Raw genomic sequence first — 26038 nt, 5'->3', positions numbered from 1 at the left:
ATATGGCCGATTGCTCACCGAAATGACCAACCGAAACAATTTGGCAAAAAATGAATTGTTTCAGCGAAATTATCATTTAGTCTAACTAAAATGGCATACAGAAATAAGTTGTCGAACTATGGTATAGCACCATAGCCTCAATCTAATTGTGCATGTATTTGTTTTGCTTAAAAGCAAGGAAACAAAACTTGAACGTAGAAAATTAACAGCTACGGATGGAGGATTTATTAAATCTCGACAACATGACCCAAGTGAAGAAAAACTTCTAAGGATCCTCTGGTTCTTTGGCATGGATCTCTCTCAAATTTTGAATAACAAAAGCATAAGGAGGATCATTTAATCATGCTGAATGGTTAAGATCATGCAATTCATTATCACCAATCTAAGATGTGTTTCAACAATTTATACAGTAATCATGCCAGAAGAAAAAGAAATTAGGAACTGGAAAGTTGGGACCTAAGAAAGCAACCATTTGGTGAGGGTTAATTCATGTTAAGGAAATGCATAACTTTATATGGCTTTCAATACATGCAGAATGTGCATGATTTCCTCGGTCATCTCGTAATTTTTCCTTGATCATGTGCTTTCATCAACATACACTTAAAAGATACTGATTTTTCAAAATGGCAGAAACTCACAGTTGTCTAAAGATTGTAAGTGCCCGAATGATCTTCCAACATAACCGGGTAATCAAATGCACGATCATCAGTCGATCTCCAGAGACTTAAAAATGGCATTGAACTGTCTTATACTGTGAGATGTAACTTGGGCCCAGTCCCATCAACCAACAACTGTGCTTGGTTTCCATCCTTGGCACATTCCAGTCATGACTAAAACTCAAGTGTTGGAGATCCAAACACCACCAGAGGTTCCAAACACCAATTCACATTGGCCAAAAAACTTTGCTGTTAAGTTTGGAAGCCAGAGACATCTCAAGCAAAAACCACTTACCTATCAACAGAGAGAAAATAGGAAAATGATCAAGTTATTAAAACATTAATTGACTGTTATACACAATGATAAAGGATAACTTTTCCAAGATGGGTTTGACTTCTGTCTTAATTAGTTTGACATTCTACATAAAAGTGACGTGTTTGCAAAGTAGAAACAATAAGATATCCCTCCAAATGGCCTCTTATAATCATAGATAATACTTCTCTCCGTAACTTCACCTTAATCTATCAGGAGACCGAGAGCTTCTTTCAAGCAGACAATATATTCTACAAAATTGCCTCTTATATAGTATTATTTCCTAACTATTGTCTCTATAAGTTCAGCTTATCCATAACTTCACCTTAATCTGTAAGGAGACCAAGGGCTTTTTCAAGCAGACAATATATTCTACAAAATTGCCTTCATAGTATTTCCTAACTATTGTCTCAGTAATTTCAGCTTAATTAGGGCTTCGTACCAGGCAAGAAAAAAGGGGTTACTAATCTTCTTAATTTTAGAAGTTGGTTTACTAGTATTATTGTTCACTAGGAATTGCTTTCACGACATAAAACCAAAACAGAGTAAGTGCATTTACCTTTACAAGAGAGAACAAGAAAAATCTTCTTGATGAGACTTGTGCCATCAGTGTATACTAGGGTACTATCCTGCTTTAAATTGTGTAAGGAAACAGAAGTTGATAGAAAAGAACAGGTGTAGAGAAAAGGGAACTTGCCTCTAAACAAAACCAAAGTAGGCCATCCTTCATTCCACCTCTTTCTCAGGTCCAAAGAACACTGTGCTACATACTGAAACCACGATGAGCAAACATCCAGCAATTCTACCAAAAGACAGAGCTACACTTGGTAAACCAATGCTCCACATCTGTGATAGGAAGGGCTACAACACAGAAAATAACTGTCATACATCTAATTGAGAAGAATGCAGTAACAAACGAAGGCAACATGCAAGTGAAACCAAATCGAAAAATAGAACAAGAGAGAGAGAGATTGTGGGTGCAGCCCATCTATGGTGCATTGGTTGCAGTAGAAAGAAATAAATCGGAAAATATTTGGGGACTCCTAAGTCTCAGGATTCAGAAAGCATTAAAAACAATAGCCCTTTTAGGCATCCATTAGGAATGTAAAATGGGCTGACTCCACCCCAAACTAGTCGATTATAAGATGCAATATCAGGGATTCTGAGGGCTAGTGCATCTTTTTGTATCTTTGGTCATTCCTGTACATGCTATGAGCATGCTCCTCATCCATGTCCTTTTCTATTCTTAATATACCAAGACAAATATTCCCAAATAAAAAGGAAAGATTTGAAGATGAAAGATGGAGTATGACACACATGAACCTTGTTTCCCTCTAAAAGTAAAAGGCAATAGTATTTCCTTTTTGCATATTATATGAAATAGAAGCATAAGCAAGAATACCTCAATGTACTGGATGTTTGCAACTTTGCTAGTTTTTTCAAGCTGAAGTCCACGTGCTAAAAATACCTACAATATATTACACATGTTCAAAAGCTCTTAATCAGTTGCAGAACTTTGTAATTCAGTACAGTATATATGAATTACATTTTGAATGACAACTTAGAATGATGCATCAATCAAAATGTTGACCATGTTTTAAACATATCCCAATACTATCCTCTTCAAAGATTGGCCTCAAATCTCAATAAAGTACCTACTTACAATTTATCTGATGCCAAGATCAATGAATTCAAGGTTGAATTTGCCAAGCATGGGATGTCAAAGGATTACTTTTACACAGATTCAGCTTTTCCTGTTTATCTCCCCTTCCCTTGGTGCTCCTTCTTTTCTATATATATTCCCTTCTCTCTTTTAATAGAATATTCTTTTTGAAGTGATGGAAGGAGGTTCTAAGAAATCTTATTTGTCCATTTCTGACGTAATAGGAGGCAAACCAATCTTCTGTACAATGACAATATAACAACAACAAACTTAGCCTTATCCCAACTTAATGGGGTCGGCTACATGGATCCAAATAAAATAAAATAGGAAAAACTGAGTTCTAACCAAAAAGAGAAAGAAGAGGTGGTAAAAGAGGGATGGAGACAGAGATGAAAGATGCAAAAATGGAAAAATGACAAATGAAGATGGAAAATTAATAAAAGAAAAAAGGATGAAAAGTGAAAGATGAAAGATAGTAAGAGGAAAGAGGCACAACCCAGCACGTTAGGAGATTCTCAGCTAAATGGGGTCTGCTACATGTATCCTTGCCCTCTAATAGGCTCTCTTCGAGGTCATACTTGGTACATGTAAACAGCCTTAGAACTGAATGCTTGAGTGATTAATCTGGATCACCAAGCTCCTTTATTTATATTCAAAGAGTTACAATCACTCAGACTAGAATTAGGAAAGCTACCCTTGCCAATTCTAATTAGGAATACCTAATAAGAATCGGCTAAGGGAGAAAATCATAAAAATAGACAAAAATACCCTTATTGGGTAGAACTACTTATTCTAACACTCCCCCTCAAGTTGGAGCATAAATATCAACCATGCCAAAGTTGACAAGAATAGGATGAAAAGCTTTCCCACTTAATCCCTTAGTGAACACATCAGCTAGTTGGTCAGCAGACTTCACAAAAGGGACACAGACCAACCCTTCTTCCAACTTCTCTTTGATAAAGTGTCTATCAACCTCCACATGCTTGGTACGATCATGCTGAACAGGATTGAGAGCAATGCTGATTACAACCTTGTTGTCACAATACAACATCATGGGAAGACGGACTGGAGTACCAAGATCTTGCAACAAGCCTTTGAGCCATAACAATTCACAAGTACTGTGTGCCATAGCACGAAATTTTGCTTCAGCACTAGACCTTACCACTACGTTCTGCTTTTACTACGCCATGTAACAAAGTTTCCACCAACAAATGAGCAATACCGGAGATGGACTTCCTATCAGAGGATCCAGCCCAATCTGCATCAGTATATGCTTCAACACGAAGATGGCCATTCGGAGACAAAAGGATTCCTTTTCCTAGGACTGATTTCAAATACCGGAGGATTCGGAGAACAGCATCCATGTGAGAAGAGTGAGCATCATGCATGAACTGACTTACCATACTTACAGCGACTGCTATATCTGGTCGTGTATGAGATAGATAAATAAGCTTGCCGACCAATCTCTGATAACGACCTTTGTCAACCGGTGCACCTTCCTTTTCTTTAAGTCGTGTAGTAGCTTCCATAAGTGTATCAGAAGGATGACATCCTAGCAATCCAATCTCTATCAACAAATTTAGGATGTACTTCCTTTGAGAAAGAAATATGCCCTTAGAAGATCGAGCAACTTCTATCCCTAGAAAGTACTTTAGGTTTCCTAGATCTTTTATTTCAAATTCTTGGCCAAGGTAAGTCTTCAACTTGCTGATCTCATTATTCTCATTCTCGGTGACCATAATGTCATCCACATAGACTATGAGAATGGTTATTTTTTCACCATTCCTTTTTATAAACAGAGTATGATCAACATTACTTTGCTTATAACCCACAGAAACCATAGCCTTGTGAAATCGTCCAAACCATGCACGAGGTGACTGCTTCAGCCCGTATAAAGCAAGCTTCAATTTACAGACTTTGCTACTAGTTTTATCACGTGAGAAACCCGGTGGAATATCCATATACACTTCCTCTTTAAGCTCTCCATGGAGGAAGGCATTCTTCACATTTAACTGTTGCAATTCCCATCCCAAATTTACTGCACAAGATAGTAGTACTCTGATAGTGTTCAGCTTTGCAACCAGTGCGAAAGTCTCCTGGTAGGTTGGTAGTCGATCCCATAAGTCTGAGTAAATCCCTTTGCCACCAATCGTTCTTTGTATCGATCCACAGTACCATCTACCTTCTGTTTCACCACAAACACCCACTTACATCCAACTGGTTTCTTTCCTAGAGGAAGAACCAGAAGTTCCCGCGTATCATTCTTTTGTAAGGCTTTCATTTCTTCCATCATTGCTGCCTTCCACTTTCCATCTGTAAAAACTTCCTGCCAATTCTGGGGAATACGAACAAAAGAAAGAGAAGAGACAAATGTACGAAAGGATGGAGAAAGGGAATCATAAGAGACTACATGAGAAATAGGATGTTGTGTGCAAGCCCGAATACCTTTGCGATGAGCAATAGGTAAGTCAGGAGAAGGGGGAGAAGAGATGTTACCAGGAGAATGATCTGGTTCCAAAGCCGGCAACTGGATTGGTACTGGTGCTGTAGTGGATGGAAGCTGCTTGTTTTTGGAATATCCTCTGTGGTAGGTTTTGATGTTAGAGTCATTGATTCTCTTCTGAAATTCCCTAATAGTTTGTTGGACAGGAGTCAACTCTCCCTAAATGGGATTTTCAACCATAGGATTTTAGGCATCTAAGTTCTCCACTTGTGGAAAATCCTCTCTGTCTTCATTAGGAGGTATGGGAGGAGCCAGAGGGTCAAGAGGGGTGGGGTCAATATTCGGCTGGTTCTGTACAGGAAGCTCAACCAACACATCTTCACTGAAATCCTCCCCCTAAAGAGGTGTAGATTGATAATAGGAGAGAGCCTCATAAAAGATAACATCCATACTGAACGGGTGGGGGGATGGTAACATTTATAATCCTTTTGGGATGGAGAATATCCCAAGAAAATACAGAGAATGCCACGAGGTTCAAGTTTGCTTGGGGATCGGGTATCCCTAGCATAACATACACAACCAACAACTTTTGGGGGAACGACAAAGGAGGAAGAGCCCTGTAATAAAGTAGCAGGGGTTTGGGAGTAAAGGACTCGAGTAGGCAGCCTACTAATGAGATAGGCTGCAATAAGGACAACATCTCCCCAATATTGGGAAGGAACAGAATGGGCAAACATACTAGCCCGAACCACCTCAAGGAGGTGACAGTTTTTCCTTTCAGCCACACCATTTTGGGCTGGGGTATCGACACAACTGGTCTGATGGAGTATTCCATAGGTAGCAAGGTACTGTTAGAACCGACCATCCATATATTCTTTGCCATTGTCACTCCTCAATATCTTGAGAGTGACATTGTATTGGGTCTGAACCATCTTATGAAATTTTTGAAAACAAGAGAAGACATCACTTTTGTTATGCATTAAATAGACCCATGTACTCCTAGAATAACAGTCAATAAAAGAAACAAACCAACGATGGCCAGAGAGGGTTTCGGCTAGGTCCCCATACATCAGAATGAACAAGATTAAAAGGAGAAGAACTTCTTTTATTAGAAATAGAATAAGTGGAACGATGTTGTTTGGCCAAAACACAGGCCTCACAAAAAAATTCGTCCTTATTACATTATTTAACTAATGCTGGAATTAAAAAAGATAAAGTCCCTAAAGGGGGATGACCTAGTCGTTTATGCCATTGTTGATGTTCAAAAGAGACTAATGAGCTTTGATGAATAGGAGAAGGAAATGGTGATGGTGAAGTAGGACTCCCATTATCAAGTAGGTATAATCCACCATGCATCTTACCACATCCAATCGTCGCCCCTGTTGCCAGATCCTGAAAAACACAATGTGAAGAGAAAAAAGTTACTTTGCAATTTAAGTCACGGGTAAGACTACTGATGGATAGAAGATTAGTGGTAAATTTAGGTATATGTAAAACAGAGGATAAAGTTAGAGAAGGAGAGCAACTGATAGATCCTTTCCCAGAGACTGAAGAGAGAGAACCATCAACCACTCGGACTTTATCTTTACTAGAAGTAGGAGAATACCGATGAAATAGGCTGGAAGATCTAGTCATATGATCAGTGGCACTGAAGTCTATGATCCAGGGAGAAGAGACTACCGATGCACAATGACCAGCAAAAGAAATACCTGTGTGGGCAAAATTTGAACCTGGAGTGGTGGAAGAACTGGCAGGAGTTGATGTAGTAGAAGTAGCAGAAGCCTGTAACATACGCCAGAAAGCCTGAAGTTCCTCCTTGGATAGTCCAGTGTCAGTAGTAGACTAGTAGGATAATAGTGACAGCCTCAGTATGATTGGCTGTGTTTTTCGATTTCCCACGAGCAGCACGCTTAGCTTCAAAGTCGGCTGGTTTACCATGCACCTTCCAACATGTGGCCGTAGTGTGCCATAACTTACCACAATGTTCACATTTGATGGTTGCCTTATAAGATTTAGAAGTTTCAGCAATAGGAGGATTCGAAGCAGTCCCAGTGTTTAGAGCTGACCGATATGGAGGTGTAGTATGGAGCATAGCTGCACGACGTCGTTCTTCAATGTGGACTAATGCATAGGATTCTTCCAGAGTAGGGAAAAGATCCTTGCTAAGAATCTGAACTCTAATCGGATCATATTCAACATTAAGGATAGCCAAAAAATCATAAACCCTAATTTTATCAACATGTTTCCTATATGCAGCAAAATCAATAGCATTAGTGGGCTGATAATCAGAGTAATGGTCAAGTTCTTGCCCGCACTTTCGGAGTTCAGCATAGTATTGAGAGACTATCAACTCATTTTGTTTAGTATCATGAATTTTTTTTCTTAATTCATATACCTAAGCATCATTCCCAACCTGGGAATAGGTATTCTTTGCAGCCTTCCATATCTGGACAGCAGTGTCTAGGAGAAGATAACCAGGTGCAATGGAAGAATGCATAGAATGAATAAGATATGACACTACCATAGAGTAATGAGATAACCATCGAGCCAGGGTAGGTCCTTCTTCAACAGGTTTGGGAAGACTGCCTGTAAGGTATCCTGTGTAGCCACGGCCAGCAATGGTGAGGTAAGTAGACCTTGACCACATCAAGTAATTAGTCCCATCTAGTTTAGTAGGAAAAGCAAAAGGAAGGTACTCTGTACGAGTAGATCCATCTGAGTCAGCTGAAGTAAGATCAGGCATGATGTTGAAAGTGTAGAAGACACGGGTTTTGAAATTCCCACAAATTGAACCGTCAGAATAGGCTCAAACTTGGATCGAATTCTCTTCAGGTAGTATGTAGCAAGTCCTCAAAAAATCAGCAACTTCTGATGAGTAAATGAAAAACCCTAGCAGGGCAGTTACCAGAATCGAGTAGAGTCCTTGGTTTTGAGATTGCAGAATTTTCAGCAGTCAGAACAAGCTGAAACTGAGGTCGAGTTTCCCTCTAGTAGTAGGGAAGTTATCCTCAAAAAATTAGCTCCTTCTGATGAGCCAATAAAAAACCCTAAATTTAGGAAAATTTAGGAAAAAACCTAAATGCAGAGAAATCGCAGGGTTAAATCTGAATTGGTGTTGATTCAAAGCTGCAGTCTTCAATCAGGGAAGGGTGTAGACCAATAATGGCAGGAATCAATCTCCAAAAAATAACAGAAATCAAGCTTGAGTTGAACTAGCAGCTCGATCCCCAAGGTTGGAGGAAACCTACGGCAGATTCTCATCACACCAATTGTCTTTGATCTTCAATGAGGTGACATTGAGGGCAGCAGCTAAATCTGTATTAGATCACCTCATAGTTTCTGCGCTGAATGAGAGAGAGAGAGACTGAGAGTGGTAGAGAAGAAGAAAACCAGAAACTGAGAAGGGTGGAGAACAGAAAACCTAAAAATTGAGAAAGCTGCTCTTCTAGATCAGAGTTGGCTTTGATACCATGTAAATAGCCTTAGAACTGAATGCTTGAGTGATTAATCCAGATCACCAAGCTCCTTTATTTATATTCAAAGAGTTACAATCACTCAAACTAGAATTAGGAAAGCTACCCTTGCCGATTCTAATTAGGAATACCTAATAAGAATCGGCAAAGGGAGAAAACACATAAAAATAGACAAAAATACCCTACGCTAAGCATGTCCTTCCTCACAACGTCTCCTATGGTCATTTAAGGCCTGCTCCACCCTTTTAGTTCCTTCAAGCGGAATCATATCAGTCCTCCTTACTGGGACGTCCATAGGCCTTCGTTGAATATGACCATACCACCATAAACGACTCTCTTGGATCTTGTCATTGATCGGGGCAACCCCCAAGTCCGCTCTAATACGTTCATTTCGTACTTTATCCTTTCTTGTTTTTCTAGACATCCATCTTAACATCCTCATCTCTGCTACACATAGCTTACCAATATGACGCTTCTTAACTGCCCAATATTCTGCCCCATACATCATAACCGGTCGCATAACAATCCTATAGAACTTTCCTTTAAGCTTTACAGGAATACATCAGTCACATAGCACTCCGGATGCACCTCTCCACTTCATCCATCCCACTTTAATTCTATGTGAAACATCATCCTCTATATCACCTTCTTTATTTACGTTTGACCCCAGATATCTAAAATAGTCACTTTGCAGTATCTCTCTTTCCCCAATTCGCACCATGTCATTATCCATCGTAGTGTTACTAAAATTACACATCATGTACTCCGTCTTCGTTCTACTGATCTTAAAGCCTCTTGTTTCCAAGGTTGACCTCCAAAGCTCTAACTTAGAGTTAATCCCTTCTTTTGTCTCGTCTACCAAAACGATATCATCGACGAAGAGCATACACCATTGGACCTAGTCTTGAATGCCCTTGGTTACATTGTCCATGATAAGCGCAAATAGATAAGGGCTTCTGTACAATGACAATAGAAACTAAAATTTGCACAACAGAAGAGGTGGGCCTATGTCTAAATTTATTAGTTTTCGTAAATCTTAATACTCTTTAATTAACATGAGGTTTAATACTAAAATAACTCACAGGCTACTTGTACCCCATACCCCACCCCCAAAAAAAAAAAAATTTAAAAATCACCTTACTATGTTGGTACACCAATTTTACAATTTAACAAGTATTCAATTTGTTTAAATTTTGCTAGTCATAGATTATTTTAGAAAATGTCATAAAGAGCCATAACCGCATAAGAAAAAAGTAAATTTGAGAACATTAATTTTTCTACTATAAGTTATTGAAGAGCTTTATATTGCTATAGGGGTAAGATTTTCATTTATGAATGAGGAATCAATTGACCTAAAATATTTTTCCTCAAAAACATGTTTCTGTTGACTGTCTTCTGTGAGTATTAAAACCAAAGTCATTCTCTGAGATTTGTTGTTTTGGTTTTGATTATTCAAAGAGCCCAAAGATTTAGTAATATAGTGTCAGGATATATCTCTTCAATGATAAGCATAAGGATTTTGGAGAGTAGTCATGAATTTGCAGCAATCGAGGCCAATGATTCCAACCAAGAGTAAAACAAGTGATTTATAATAAACAGTAATGGAGCTAGATCCTTATCCTTGTGTGTGGAGGGAGGGGGATAGAACATCGATGGTTCCTCCACATGGGTCTCCCTTTGCCACTATCTTGGTAAACTATCAGCTTGTAGAATCAGCAAAAGAGAATCACTATGGCCACCCAACACTATGAAACAGGAAGAGAGCAAAAATCTTTATGACACAATTTTACTTAATCAAAGCCAATAACTGCTTAAATCAATGGTCTTGCAATATTTAACTGTCTAATTTTTTTTAAAGCAAATAGGGCTCTATAGGAAGTTTCCTAGTAGCCTAAGAATAACAAAATCTAAACAAATTTAATTCTTACTAAAAATAGTAACTTACTAGAAACAGTAACACCTGACATTTTCTTACCAAAAATGAAAACCAATACATAAAAACAGTAATTTATGATCTACTAAAAGAGGTAAGATTTGTTTTTCTAAGAATAGTAAGAGTTCGAAATAACTACTTCGCAGGTAAAAGTTCTCTTCAGAGATTTATCCTTGCTTCTCTTGTAGGCCAACCTAACACTGTGTGGGTTTATTGGGTGTATTCTAGTTGTAAGGAGGATCGATATTTTCTCTCCCTCCCCCCCATCCAAACTTTTTCTTTTGGAGATTGGAATGCTTCTAATCAATTTCACTTGCATATATCTATTTCCCAAGAGTTCCATAACTTATTTATGATCGAACGATCAAAAGACAATTTCCGAGGAGCACTCACCACCTAGAGCCATAAAAGGGCCATAACCTTGTGCAAATCCCAATTCTGCAGGGTCTTAGAAGGGGTGGATTGGAGACGGTCCTACCCTCGACATTATGGACAAAGCGGCCGTAGAATGATGGCCGAACATTAAATGTGTCTTGATGGACTAGCTTGGTTTGGGTTCAGGTGAATGTGAACTACAAAAAGTCAATGTAGTCGCTGCAGCATTTTGACGATTCAGTTATTGCTTGCACTGTCTGAATTTATTTACTTGTACTATTTATAACTATGATTTGGACGTCAATTTCAATATCTAATATGTCGTGAGAGAGGAAAACATACAAGGTAAAATAATGATAATAAATATTTGGGAAAAAGAATGCTGCCTGGTCACGTGGCCCCTGCGCCCAGACACAGCTCCCCCTGAAATGACCGCCCTGCCCCCTACAAAATGAAAAATCCCCCCACTGGTTGATGCCCCTGCGCGTCACGACCGGGCAGCATTCTTCTTCCCTAAATATATATTCATTTTTCCAAACATTTTCTCCAGACACATTTCATGGGGTGCTATTTCCAGCAAGATAAAAACTTAAACCTCAGAACACTTCACTAATTTAGAAAGGTACCTCTGCAAAGAAGGCCAGTTCACCAAGTACTCCCATGTGAACAAGTGAATAAAAATCTGGAAACACAAAATCCTGCAAAGAATGACTTGATTATCATTGGCCTAATATAGTACAAGTAAAATGAACAAATGAACATAAAAAGTATTTCATCAGTTAGATAAGGATTTCAATCTCAGTCTATGATTGTTTTAAGCACTAAATTAATCATAATTGACCATTCAACAGACAACGAGGTATTTACTTGAAACTTTACTGACTGTGTCATAGCTTGATACGCTGCTTTTGTACTGAGTTTGGCTACATACTTATACACCATATTGCAAAAGCATAGCAGAATGGTCATGTGGGTAGGTAAAGCACAACAAATGGATTTCAGCCACATGGAGGGATGGCCAATGCTGTTGAATAGGTAGGGTCCCCGAGATTGGCCATACGTCAAATCTGGTGGCCAACTTGATCATATGGGCCACCGTGCAGCGGACTTCTTTCCGTTGTACTTAAGCCATTAACCTTTTGTCAAAACCTGACGTTTCAACCAATTTTTGAAGCTTTTCTCTGCCATGTAGCAAGCTTTGCCTGATATTTAACACATGAATATAGGAGGGTGGGGTCTACCTATGCAGTAAATCATGATGTCAGTAAGCTGCCTGTTGCCAACCACCCTCCCAAGGACCCAAACTACAAAACAATAATCTAGAACAATAAATGTAACAAATTCAACTAGATCATCATTTTTATCTCCAAAACAATCTACTTCAACCCAGTTAACAACAAAACAGAATCTCGTCAACTGACATGTAGATCACATAAAATTCCATATATTACAGCTTGGATCCAAGATTGTGCTTTCACAGAACCCATTCAGAAATTGTATGCTTCCGACACTTAAGTGTGTTTTTAGACCCTCATATCCAAACCACATAAAGAATTATCTGATATATGTTGCTCAGAAATCACATCATTGCTCGAACTCTAAACAGAAACTCATAACCAAGTCTTACTTTAAACACCAATTGTCCATCCTAACCCTTTGCAACTTTATATCTGAAGGGCCTAAAACGTAGGCACGTAGCCCAACTGCAATTCGTTGTTCCTGGAGAATAGAGGTCAAGACACAAGGTACAAACAAGGTGCCAGACATTAGGCTGGTGCCTCCCACTGAAAAGATAATAAAGCATTTTTAACTAAACAATAGCCACAAAAACAGATCTCGAAACCAACTTTTTCTTGCAGGTAAAATCACTAATACAATCAGAGACTTTTTTTTCGGTGCAGTTTTTGTTTGGACCCAACAACTCAACACACTTGGCATTCAGGTAGGCAAAAGCAAGTTACTTCAAGGAATATTGGCAAAATATCATTTGTTGACAAGTGTCACTACCTGCAAGGCAAAAGTACAAATTGCTGCAGCAGGGGTAGCTAGCAGGCCAAATGAGAAAACAGTACCCCTGCAAAAGAAGACGTTGGAGGTGATTATACTAAGCAATAAATTTAAAAATGTTTATCTCATAGCAAGACAACTAGCATATGTTGAGTTGTATACTATGCCATGGAAAACAGAAAGAATTTAAGGAGTAATGCTTAATGGTAAACATTAAATACGATTAACGCTCAAATTAAAACCCTTTTGGATTCAATATTCTTTTTTGCCGGTAAATATAATTTTCTCAATGTTTTCCTTAAAAAATACTCTCACTATTGGAAGAACTTTAAGCTTTAGTAAGTTTTGACATTGTAAAACAAAGATCATCATTCTTTACTGCCAAAATGTACCAATTACAGTAACAAGCAAGAACTCTACCTATGTCTCAACATGAAATATTTTACATCACAGATTACCACTTACACAGCTTGATCAGATGCCTTTGCTCCAGCTCGTATAAGGCAATAGGTGATTCCACCAGTTACTGAGGAAAACAAGCCAACTAACACCGCAAAAAAAGGGTGGCTCCCTCTGACAACAAATGTATTTCTTGGTTCCCCAGTTTCTGCTAATCCTCCTGTAATGGATCCACATTAAGTATATGCACAATTCCAAGGAGACAAGAACCATGGATCCATCCAGACTTTCATTCTCAAGAGCACAATTTACTATTTTGGTACCATCTATTTTTTCAAGAGAAGGAAAGAAATTTTGGTACCATCTATATAGAGCTATATATGGAATTTGCACCGCTAAGAGAAAAATATCAAATGTCATTTCATTGGCCTTAACCACTGAACTGTCATCTTATGAACAGAAATCCTCTTACACAGGGAAAAAGGTAGCTAATTGGCTCTATGACTGCAACATGACATAATTATACCATCAGGTAATCAAATGATTCAAATCTTGTGCATAACCATAGACAGTATCAGCATGCTATGAAATTAAGTGATGTATGTTTCATTAGATCAACAATTTAACTCCTCATCTCATGGAAAGTGTCGGAATATGTAATCCAGAATACCGTGGGGGTACTCTGGTCCTTTTGGGCTTGCTTAGTTATTAAGTTATCAGAATTAGACTGTTGCTCTTATAGAATCAGCTAATTAGGGGTATTTTAGTCCTACTTGGAATTTTTCCTCTATTATAAATAGAGGCCCCTATCAATGAAATACTAAGCTATTCTATTCTCTTATTCTCTCTTTCTAATTCACGGTTCTGCTAACATGGTATCAGAGCCAACTCTGAACTAGGTTTAGAAAGAAAGGAAAGAAAAACCTTTTTTCTCTTCAATCCACTTCTCCCTCCTTTCTCTCTTTCTTGGCTTCTCCTTCTTCTGTTTCTCTTCTTCACATCAATGTAAGGGGGCAGCACTAATGAGGAAAAACCTACTCCAATGATTTAATTGCTGCCCTCCTCCCAATCTACCTTTTTTCATTACTTTTCTATTCGAATTCTGCTGGAACCGTACCTGCAACTTGGAGATTTCTAGAATTTTTGAAGATCAGAATCCTCTCACTTAAGAAGGTTGATCCTCCATTGTTGGAGCCTCCTATGCAACCTTTTCCAGCACCTTTCTACCTTCTTCCATCTACTCCCCTTTCTTTTCTTTTCCAACATTGAATCATGAGGTTGTCCCCTACTATTCACCACCACCTCTTCAGGGGGAGAGTAGTAGTGAAGATGTGTTGATTCTTGAAGACTCCTTTCGATCTCTTGATAATGCTGTTTTTCCTGTTCCTATTCCTGATAACGGTGTTTCTCAAAGGGAGAGTGGTGAAGATATTGCAGTTTCAATTCAGGGGGGGAGCATACTCCACGTGTTCAGAAGAAAATTGATGATCCAAATCTTCAAACCTATTAGAGGAGTCACACCAGAAATAAGCAAGTTGAGACCACCACCACTCCAACACCTGTACCTATTCAATCGGAGTCTCTTGAACCAGATCCGATTTCTCTTAGTAATATCTTCTCCCAAGTTTGTTCTTAAGTCTTCCCCTAAGTTACTTATTGCTCTTCATAAAGGTACCAGGGCTTGCACCCAACATCCTATATCTCATGTTGCTTCTTATGATTCATTATCTCCTTCCTATCGTACCTTTGTTTCCTCTCTTTCCTTTGTTTGCATTCCACAAAATTGGCAAGAGGCTATCGCAGATACAAAGTGGAAAGCAACTATGGTAGAAGAAATGAAGGCTTTGAGGAAAAATAATACATGGGAGCTTGTGGCTCTTCCTCCAGGGAAGAAACCGGTTGGATGTAAGTGGATCTTTGTGGTCAAGCAGAAGGTTGATGGTAATATGGACAGGTACAAGGCAAGGCTGGTTGCTAAAGGGTTCACACAGACATATGGAATCGACTACCAGGAAACTTTTGCTCCAGTGGCAAAGCTTAATACTGTGAGGGTCTTGTTATCATGTGCTGTAAATCTGGGATGAGATCTTCAGCAACTTGATGTGAAGAATGCTTTCCTTCATGAAGAGCTTGATGAGGAGGTGTACATGGATGTTCCTCCTGGCTTCTTGACTGATACAACTAGTGGTGAAGTCTGCAAGCTGAAGCGTGCGTTATATGGACTGAAACAGTTTCCTTGGGCCTGGTTTGGTAGATTTCACAAGGCCAGGACCTCTGTTGGATTCAAACACAACAATGCTGATCACACCTTGTTCATCAAACGGACTGGTAACAAGGTTACTATTCTCATTGTATATGTTGATGACATTGTGGTTACTGGGAATGACAGTAGTGAGATTACTCGTCTCAAGGATTTTTTGGGACGAGAATTTGAAATAAAAGACTTGGGAAAGCTAAGGTATTTTCTTGGGATTAAGGTTGCCCAGTCATCCAAAGGCATATTTCTTTCCCAGAGAAAACACATTCTAGATGACACACCTTTGGAGGCTGTTGTAATATGGGATACAAGGACAAAAATGCCCTTAGGGTAACACAACATAAAACACCTAGGACAATTCTACCCTTATATCCCATATTACAACGCTAATACCCGGCCTAAGGAATGTGATGGTGAACCAGTTGACAAGGGCTGTTATCAACAGTTAGTAGGAAAGATGATTTATCTCTCTCATACATGACCTGACATTGCCTTTACAGTGAGCTTGGTACACCAGTTTATGCATGATCCTTATTCCACTCATATGGATGTTGTCCTTTGTATTCTCCACTACTTGAAGTCAGCACCAAGAAAGGGAATACATGATAAATTTCGGGTTGAAGGCTTCACCGATTCTAATTAGGCTGGTTCCCCGGACCAGAAGTCTATTACTGGGTATTGCACATTCGTTGGTGGCAATCTAGTCACATGGCAAGAAGCAAAATGTTGTGTCTCTATCGAGTGCTGAGGCAAAATTCCCTGCAATGGCCCAAGGAATTTGTGAGCTGTTATGGCTTCGAAGTTTACTCCAAAACCTTGGTGTTCCTACTCCTCTTCCAATGATGTTATACTGTGATAATAAAGATACAATCAGCATTGCCCATAACCCAATGCAGCATGACCACACCAAGCACGTGAAGATTGACCGACACTTCATCAAGGAGAAGCTTGAAAGTGGATTGGTTTGTGTACCCTTTATGAAGTCTGGTGATCAACTGGCTGATGTGTTCACTAAGGGATTAGGAGGAAAAAAATTTCATCCTTTTTTGTCCAAGTTGGGCATGTCTGATATCTATGCTCCAACTTGAGGGGGAGTGTTAAATTGTATGTAATATGTCGTGGGGGGCATATTTGGGTTTTTACCCCTCCACCAACTCTAAATAGTAGAGTCGGTTAGTGAGGGGGCAGATATGTAATTTTTTTCTCTGAGATTTTATTATAAATAAAGTACTTGGGCTGGTCACATTGATCACTTAAGCATTACAACATCAGATCTGTTCTGCTAACAATAACAATGACATCTATGAGATTAATGTTGAAGTTCCAACAATTTCTGTCAGCATGGAAGAGCCAGTCCTTGATGTTTTGAAAGTCAAGGTGTACATTGAAGAGTTTGAAACAGAGACGGTTGCAGACACAACTGTAGAAGACCCCATGGACATGATTGCTGATTTTGGAGTTGAACACATAGAGTTTGTCATGCCACAAGAGTTCTTTGAAAAGAAAGTTCCATGCCTTGAAGATTACATTCCTAACATCTACGAGCTGCCTGAGTACTATTATGGATTGAAGACAAATGTTCATCACACAAAGTTGATTCCTCCATTTTGCAAAATTGGACGACAAATTTTTTTTTTTTTTTTTTTTTTTGGTAGAAACAAATTTTTTTCAAGCAGAGGAGAATTGATGTAGACAAGTCACTTAGAGCTTATTTTAGTGGAAATAAGCTTTGGGTAGGGTCATATATGTATTGGGACTTTGATCCCATGGATTTATTTTGTAATTGGCCAATTTAATGAGCCTAAAATATGGGTAGAAAGTAGGAAAACGGGATTTACTTCATTAGTTTAGTTAGAGTCCTATTTTGAGTCTGTTTTCTTTATTATTTTACTTTTCTAGTCAATTTAGGTTACCTTATTAGTTAATGATAGGGTTAGGCCTTTCCTTTTTAGTATCTTAAGTCTATTTTTGAGTCTTCTATGAGTCTCTTGGTTTCCTCATATAATTTCTTGTTTATTGGAGGGTTTCTATTAGATCCTGCCTGGGATTAGACCTATTCAGGTTCTAGTCTTACATTATTGACACCCGAAAGAGCAAATGAAAACTGTGAAGAGAGGGCAGTGGGTGGACAAGGTTAGGCAAGCACAGAACTGGGTATGGTAAGATGAGCAATTCCGTCAAATTTGAATCTTCTTCCTATGAACCAAAATTTTTTCTATTTTCGCCTATTGGGCCCATCATCCGCAGGCCGTCTGATCCCGGTCTACATTACAATTACTTTCTATTTCGAAATCCAAGTCCTTATCCTTGCAATAACTTTAATGCTGTAGGAAACGGTAAACTCACCACTATGAACTAGAGTTTAAAGTGCAGAGTCACCTTTCAGGTAATTACATTTTACCCTCCCTGAGATGGTAGGGTTGAAAGTACGCTGAAGAACACAGTCACAGACAGAGTAAGGTCAATTCGACATAGCCTGGACTTTTGGGTGATCGGATTTGGAGGGTCAAATAGGGTGTTATGAAGAGATGGTATAGAAATTTTGAAATTCTATGGAACTTCAAACAGGTGTCTAAGAGAGTGAATTACAGGCACTTACTTTGTTCGGGGAGAAAATAGAGGGCATTACAGGGGGAGTTAGATAAAGAACAGTTTCCCTAAAGGAAGATAGGTTTCTTGTATCAAGATATTAACAACCAAATAGCTGCTAAGAGTACTGGAAAAACAAATAGTTCCATTAATGGTATTTCTCATACATTCTGCGAATGATGCAAGTATAAAGTCATAAAGGTTTTTGTGATGTCTACTAAAATGAAAACTTGCTGTTGCTGATAATAAACAACAAATGAAGCCAATGGATAAGCAATCGAATGTAACTCTTGAAGGTAATAATTATTCTTTTTGAATTTAATCTGCAACATATAATCAAATGTGCAACATAAAATGGATATTATGTTCAAAGGAGATTTTTGAAGTCGCTGACAGCATATTGAACCATAGAAAGCATCACAATATATTCTAAAATATGGTGAAAAGCTTCACATCAAAAATAAAATATGGGATTGAAAACTGGAACCACTTCAATCCACAATTCTATTCTTAACATCATGTATAAGATAGAAGCACAAAAGACAAACATATCAAGAGGCAAAGAAAGGGAAGAAAAGAAAAGGAAGGAAATCCAAACATACGAGTTTATATCTTTGTCATCAGAATCTTTTTTTTTTGAGGGGGGGGGGGGGAGGGGAAGGATAGATTTGTTAACAGTAATTTGTTGACATCTAAAAGGCATCAAAACAAAAAGAAAAGAAAAAGACCAGCTCCATTCATGCATATCCATACCTTGTGTACTAAGCATTGGTCGGAAAATGAATAGAAGGCCAAAAAAACTGCAAGCCAGACCTGATAAATGAGTGATACAGGAAAATCAATGACAACTTTGTATAGAATAAGGGCAACGATACTCAATGAATTTTGAGTGTCTAAAAGCTTGGCCTAAAGTAAGCAAGAACAAGGTGAAGAACCAAAATATGTTATTGATGCAAGGTCTCAAACTGGGTTCAAAGTCTGTTCTGAGTCTTCTGACAAGCCCAGACCGCGAGTTTAGCTGATCTCAGCCTAAGGCCCAGAAGCTTATACTACCACTGAAAATTTAACTGCAAGAACTTTCAAACTGGTTTACTAGCTTCTGGGTAACACGAGATTTTATAAACTCACCTTTACCTAAACTACAAGATCTACAAGATACTGACTAAGATAACAAAATTTTCTGACACAATCTTTACAAAGTTACTTTACTAAGATTTGCAGGATTTCTCCTGAGAAACTTCAAAAAAATACGGGATGTTTTTGTTTCTAAATTACTCCCTCCATCCAACAAAGATTGTCAAGTTTGACCAACCTCACTTTTAAGGAAAATTTGTTAGTCTATTAATTACCTACATCTAATTCTCCAAAATTACCCTTCATAGATTTAATCCTACACTAAACTATCCTTCCTTTCTCCTTCAATGGACAAATTTGTAGTCATAGGCCATAGCATTAATTACCACTACATGTTAAGGAGAATATGGAGAAGTAAGAAATTTTCAAAGCATTAATATTTTAAAGGACAAACAAAATGGGACATTGGAAAACTCCAAACCAAACAGTCTTTGTGTAACAGAGAGAATAGCAGCTTCTTCTTTCTGCAAGACCAAATGTATCATTTGGAAAATACCTTGGATAATTTCTAAGAATTACCTTTTATCCCAATTTCATCTAATGGTTCATTGAGAAGCAGGGTCAGAACTTAGGATTGAGGAGTAGCCATGCCCACCACTCTCCATGGTTGTGAAAACCCTCCTACATTTTATTAACAACTCTAAGATTTGGGGAAAACCTCTTAGGCCAAGTGCTATCCTATTCTAAAGTCAAAACACATGATGCATACCACCTTCCCCCCCCCCCCCCCCAAAAAAAAAAAACGCACACATGCATGAATGCATTCTTTCTCTTTTTCCTCTTCATTCTTTCTTTATACCAAAATAGCACCTTTTCCTCTCTCTCTGTGTTTACCCTACAATATTCATGGTGCACACATGATCATGTTTCCTATTTTCTTTCCCTGTCTGCCTCAAAAGGAGTATTTTTTCTTACAGAAACGCTCAATTACCATATATTCCATTTACCGAGTTACAGAATTTTGTTTTAATAATTTTTGGGAGAAAATTCATAGCAGCTCCATGCATGAAAGATTAGGATTCAGTGAGTCAGTGACAAAAGTACTACCATCATACCTCCAATATCTGAGATTTTCGGCTTCTCATCCAAAATGATTCTTGCTGCAATTGAAGCCATTATTGGCGTAGTGAAGTTCAATACAATGGCTTGAGACAGAGGTAGGGCTTGTATGCTGACAAGAAAGATTAGTTAAATTATGGTCATTAATTAGCTAACTTATGGTCACTATTTCCATGTATCCAGACAAACAAGTTACAAACCACTAGCACAAATATTACAAGAACAGAAAATCAAAAGTATTGACAAAAGAAGAAAAGAGAACAACTACAACTCAAAAGACTTGTAACAGCAGCACAGGGAAACATTTAAGAGTAACATAGGTAATAACCAAGTAATCATTATAGCTCAAGATAATAAACTTCTCAGTCTTAATGTCCACCTTGCAGTAGCAGTGATGTAGCCTGAAATAATGTCTAGGATAATTCTAGATATTCCTACATTTTGAAGAAAATATCACCCAATTCACATTGCTTTGTATCCTAAGAAGTTCCACCTTATTTTATGAACTCAATTTTAGAAACTTTATAGATATGAACAATGGTTTCTCGCTAGCGTGTTTGATGATTATTAGACTTGCCCCTTTGACATAGCAACCTCAAAAACTAAACATAGAGAAACATCTGTATATCTACACAATAATTATGTCGGTCCTGTGGTCAATCACCTAGGTTTGGTTATCATAACGTTCCTCTTCATGCACTACATACTATGTTTTCTTTCTGCAAGGAAAAAAGAAATGCACGAGGAATCTGATAATAGTGACATGAACATAAAATGAAAAATTGTACTAGATAACCACAAATGATACATTAATAATCTTTTTCAATTCTATAGGGCCATTCAAATTCTTAGCAGATTTAAACGGGCCTTCCAAATATTTCTTCAGTAGAAACAAAATAACATATGCTTTAACAGGTCAGAGAAAGAATAGTTCTGAGAAATAGCATCCAGATCAAGTTGAATCGGCCAATCCTAAGGTGAACTCATTGCAGAGACACCATAATGGAACCCCTTCTGAGAACAAGCATCCTTAACAAATAAGCCTATTTATAAACAAACCAAGCAATACAGTGCCACTTACCAATAGACAAAACTCAACAATGAGAGAAATCCCACTAAGGCTCTCAAAGTCAAAAGCTTCCTCACATGAGATGGTCCAAATACAGGTAATCCAGTCCTTCTCAACCACACAAATGATGAGATCAAGATAATTGTACATCTTGTAAATATAATTTCAAACAAAGGAACTGATCGAACTGTAAACAGAAATAAGAAAAGCAATCAATCAGTGGTATAGCCATATATTGTTCAAATTAAATATCAGAATGGCAAAAGACAATATATTAAGGCAATGGTATTTTTTTTGGGTGAATAAGGCAATGGCATTACATATGCACCAATCAAAAGTATATTGATCAATAGAAAATATAGCCTAGCTTCCTGAAAAAGGGACAAGAATTTCTGTCTACATAAACCAGATATCATTATAGACATATAATACCCAAGTACATGATGTCCAACTTCACAAAATTTCTTTACCAAAAAAGAAAGAAAAGGAAATCTGATATGTGGCTAAATGCATACCCAACCTAAACCCATGATATTAATTTGGGCCTAGGATGATGGTAAGATATTGGCCGAGCATCAGTAAGTAGTTCCTTAAGATGTCATGGATACACATGGAAACAATTGTATGAATTCAAATCTCAATCGTCCCATGCAATCCTAAACAGACAAAAGAGGTTTCCTGATCTTCTCTGCCACTTTGTAATGTAGTTCTAGATTGGCAGGAAACCAACTAGAAGCCAATAACCAGGATCTGCCATGAACAGGGTAGTTCAAATAGGTCAAAATAGATGTTTTTGGTTAAATTAGGGTTAGGGTTTAATTGGACCTAGGGTTTGATGGTAGGGTTAAGCTAAGTTGATGTAGGGGAGTCTATCAGTGAAGGTCTTGTTAAGTTTTAATGGCTGGAAGTGAGCTGGAATGGAATTGCAGCAATTTAGGGTTAGGGTTTTGGATTTTGGAAAAGGGAATAATGGTGGAATCTAGGGTTTAGGATGGGAAATTAGGGCAGGGGTTTCGATCGAGTTCTCCTTAGGGTGAGAGGGCAATTCGATCCAAATATGAAGGTATTTTGATGGCTGGTTTGGTCAGGACAGAATTAGGGTTATCGGATGATGTTCAGAGATGGAGGGAATGTTAGGGTTTGGTGGTTTAGAGGATTAGAAGAAGAAAGGTTAGGGTTGGGATGAATCAAACTCATTGTTGTTGCAGAATTCCCTTGGCAGCAGCTTGTTTGATTGAGAAACTTGAATAAAAATTGAATATTTGACTAGAACTTGAAGGAGACCTTCAAAGAACTTGAAGAAAAGCTTCAAAAGAACCACCCAAGCTTCACACCGCAAGGTGTCGATTGGATCAAACACAAATCCCACCAACGAACCACCCGGGCTTCCCACTGCAAGGTGTCAATCGGACCAAACACCGATCCCACCAGCCTTGATCAAACACAAGACAAAAATCTTCAATGGAGAAGAAGAGCAGCAAAAGCTTTTCATTAATATCAAAATTCGTGTTCAATACTTGCACTCCCCTTACAACCTTATATAAAAGATTCAAAAATAGACTCATACACTAAAAAGGAAAGGCCTAACTTAATCTTTAACCTATTAGGTAACCTAAACTGACTAGGAAACTGAAATACTGAAGGACATAAACTCAAAACATGGCTGGACTCATAGAGTCCTAATCCAGCCCAACTTAAATTGTCACATGACCACTAATTACATAAAAATAAAACCAAGTAAGGAATCCCGTATGCAACCTAATTACCCATATTTTAGGCCCAAAAAAGTGGCCTTTTACATTAAAAACCCATGGGATCAACGGCCCAACGCGTATATAATCCAACGCTAGACTTATTATTAATAAACAAAGCTTATTTTGATGATGAATCTGCATCACTTTGCACTCAATAACCAAATGGAAATAGACTCTTCCTATTCTAGATATAACAATGTAAACCTGTGAAACAACTCTAATTATTCTTTCCATCTGAATTCAATTAAAAGTGTTTACTTTTCTTATCAATTAAAAGGTAAAGGCATTATTTTTCTTATGGGCTGTTCCCCAACTAAAAGTCTGGTCTCTGAAGGAATAGCAGAATTCCAAAAGATTGCAAAAGGAAGACTGAACACAAAGGAGGAAGCATATTGGCTCTATCACATCATTCCATCTTTCTACTAGTGGAGGGAGATCTAGCATGTGAGTAGAGTTGGTTTAGGAGCATCCAATCACATTGACTTCGAGGCCCAGATTAGCCAATACCTTAGCCGATAAGCAAGCAATATTTTGTGCTCTCTGCATCTTTTGTCCCCTCTTTATATCTTTATGTATCTCTTCTTTCCTTTTCTCTTGAAAAAAAACATTATCAGCTATATATGTTGGGGTGGTTATGGATCTTTTCATGATGTAGCTGCTGTTTGTGCTATCTTTCATATTAGATAGCTTGTACTCTTCCTTTTCCCTTTTCCTTAATAAATTGTTATTTACCAAAATGAGAGTAAAAAAGAAACCATGAAAGGGATTCAAAATGAAATCACCATAAAAGTATCAGGAAGAGAAACAGCCATTTTGCTGAAGAATCCATACCCTATGATAATGCATCCTTAGTTAAGAGAATAAGAGAAATTATCTCATTTGATTCAACCTCATAAACCTCTAGGGAAACCTAGTTCAATAAATGGACCAAAGAGGTACCAACATGTAAGGACAGGAACATATTCAGAGGTTGACATATAAAGGTGTTGAAAAAACTCAATGTGAGCCTTATCCCCAGAATCCTCCTTTTTTTTTTTTGGTTTTGTTGGGGGGGGGGGGGGGTGGGGAGAGATGTGCAGAATAAATAATCAGATTCTATTGCCTTCCCAGTCTCATAACTAATAGGATAGGAGAATGTAAATTGGAAATATAAGGACACTGAGATGTTAGAGTTGGGTCCATCTGAGTCTACTCGTTTTGATTTGCAATTAGAGATTGTCATAGACTAAAGGGATACATCAAAACCATTTCTCTAAAGAACATATTTGGTTGACCTGACCATTCTGTAGCCTAGTCCCTTCCCTTCTTTTGCAGACAACTGCCCAGTGAAGTGGTATATTTTCACCACTCCCTGTTCCTACAAGAAATACATCTGAATATGTTCTTTACAGTTTGTCATCTTCACAGAGCACATATACTGGGAGATAGTAGTTGAACAGAGACTGAATTACTAATGTCTTAAGTGCCAACCAACACTGATACTTCATAGAGCTTCAACACACCTATTATTTGTATAAACTATTTTGAACCAGAATCAAAATCCAAAAAAAATGTTAACCCCCTATGTATTTATAAGATTGACCTTGAATCCTTTTTCCAAATTTTTCAGTATATGGTTTCTTAGATGAAGTATAACTAAAATTTCTATATAATAGACTATCTACAGTAATAAATATCAATTTACACACATATGTACATGGTCAGCACCTGGGAGACTCTAAATGCAAGCTTTTTAAGGAAAGATTTAGTTATAGTGATTAGTAAGTTGCTGGACCCAAACCCTCAGATGATATATCTTTCAATTCAGTCAGAAGGAAGACTTATTCTGCATGTAAGAAATGCTGTCTGACCATTACTTATTGATGGGTTATGAAACAGGTATTGGCTAACGAATGCTGTCACCCATGGTTTCCATAATGAATTTACAGAAACCCTTCATATACATAAGTAGTCATTTACATCTTGATTCACAGATTACCAGAGAATAACGAGATATAGAAGGAAACTTGTGAACCTGGGAAAATATCTGATAGAATTTCCATGATAAAGTAGATGAGAGAGGATGTGGCCATGCACAGTAAACCGGAGTACTTAGATCCACTCCATATCCACAAAATAACCTGAACAAATAATGAGATCTCCGATTCAACTATCTTTGTCACTTGTTCCTGCAAACAGAGAACGCACAAACCACATGAGATCCCAAATTTTGTCTTACACCTAAATTTGACATAAAAATGAATCACGCGCAACAAAGAATGCCAACAGCAACCCACATTGAGTACAATATCCTTTGATCTTGCCACGAACAAATACCAAAATCAAACAAGAACCAATAACTCCAACAGAAACCCCAATTCATTGGAGAAATTTCTTCGTGCGGTCCAGAGGACCAAAAGTAAAATATTTTTAAATTTCCAAACTGGGAAAGGAAGCTTAAGTTGTCTCAACCAAGCTCCCAATACGAAGTCTCTGGGTAGATGAAACCAGCAATTGTTCGTATTCAACAAAATTACATGCAAATCCAAATCTTTATGATCACAATTAAGTTAAAAAACAAAAATAATGGATAGGCGGAAACTAATCGAACAAACCACCAAGACGGAGGAAGAAAGGAAAAGAAAGAGAAAACGAAGCAGAAAAGAGGAAACGACTTATGAAGAGACAAATTGATTTACCCTGGGCGTTTTCCTAGCATAAGATACAGAGAAGATATTAATCTTAGGCTTCTGCGCAGCGCCCAACAGAGGAGTTATTTCCGGAGATCCTTCAGCCACACCGTCGTTTACTACAAGTTCTACTACATGATCTCCTCCGCCTTCGTTCATTTCCGCCGATGCCATGCAACCCTGAAATCCTTCCCCTCTCTCTCTCTCTCTCTCTCTCTCTCTCTCTCAATTGTGATGACTGAGAC

General features: G+C 38.0%; 1 protein-coding gene across 2 annotated transcripts; it reads right to left on the bottom strand.

The window, feature by feature from the left end:
• Positions 1 to 329: 329 nt before the first annotated feature.
• Positions 330 to 26038, bottom strand: LOC122642553. 2 transcript variants are annotated; one of them, XR_006330061.1, is made up of 12 exons: positions 25803 to 26038; positions 25139 to 25292; positions 21383 to 21557; positions 20298 to 20413; positions 18862 to 18921; positions 13329 to 13482; positions 12864 to 12930; positions 11483 to 11554; positions 2370 to 2437; positions 1667 to 1828; positions 1529 to 1598; positions 330 to 951 (listed from the first exon to the last, which is right to left on the bottom strand). XR_006330061.1 is itself a non-coding variant. In XM_043836061.1 (11 exons), exons 1-10 carry the CDS (start codon positions 25965 to 25967, stop codon positions 1696 to 1698), a joined length of 1164 nt encoding a protein of 387 aa, XP_043691996.1. In that variant the 5' UTR covers positions 25968 to 26038; the 3' UTR covers positions 330 to 951; positions 1667 to 1695. The 2 variants fall into 2 exon arrangements, 1 of the variants encoding a protein (XP_043691996.1); XM_043836061.1 differs by lacking the exon at positions 1529 to 1598 and having other exon boundaries at positions 1667 to 1830; positions 2372 to 2437.

This window comes from Telopea speciosissima, chromosome 10 (assembly GCF_018873765.1).
Source record: "Telopea speciosissima isolate NSW1024214 ecotype Mountain lineage chromosome 10, Tspe_v1, whole genome shotgun sequence".
NCBI classification, from domain to species: Eukaryota; Viridiplantae; Streptophyta; class Magnoliopsida; order Proteales; family Proteaceae; genus Telopea; species Telopea speciosissima.
The sequence above is the reverse complement of the archived record's forward strand: the minus strand, read 5'-3'. Positions and strand labels throughout refer to the sequence as shown.

What these genes read in the sequence shown, in the direction of transcription:
- LOC122642553 (XM_043836061.1), bottom strand. Translation starts at nt 25,967, where the DNA reads ATGGCATCGGCGGAAATGAACGAAGGCGGAGGAGATCATGTAGTAGAA. An exon ending in TTGTTGAGTTTTGTCTATTG is followed by an intron (nt 20,414 to 21,382) that starts GTAAGTGGCACT and finishes CTTTCTTGTCAG; the next exon opens with CATACAAGCCCTACCTCTGT. An exon ending in AACTGGCCTTCTTTGCAGAG is followed by an intron (nt 2,438 to 11,482) that starts GTACCTTTCTAA and finishes AATATATTGTAG; the next exon opens with GTATTTTTAGCACGTGGACT.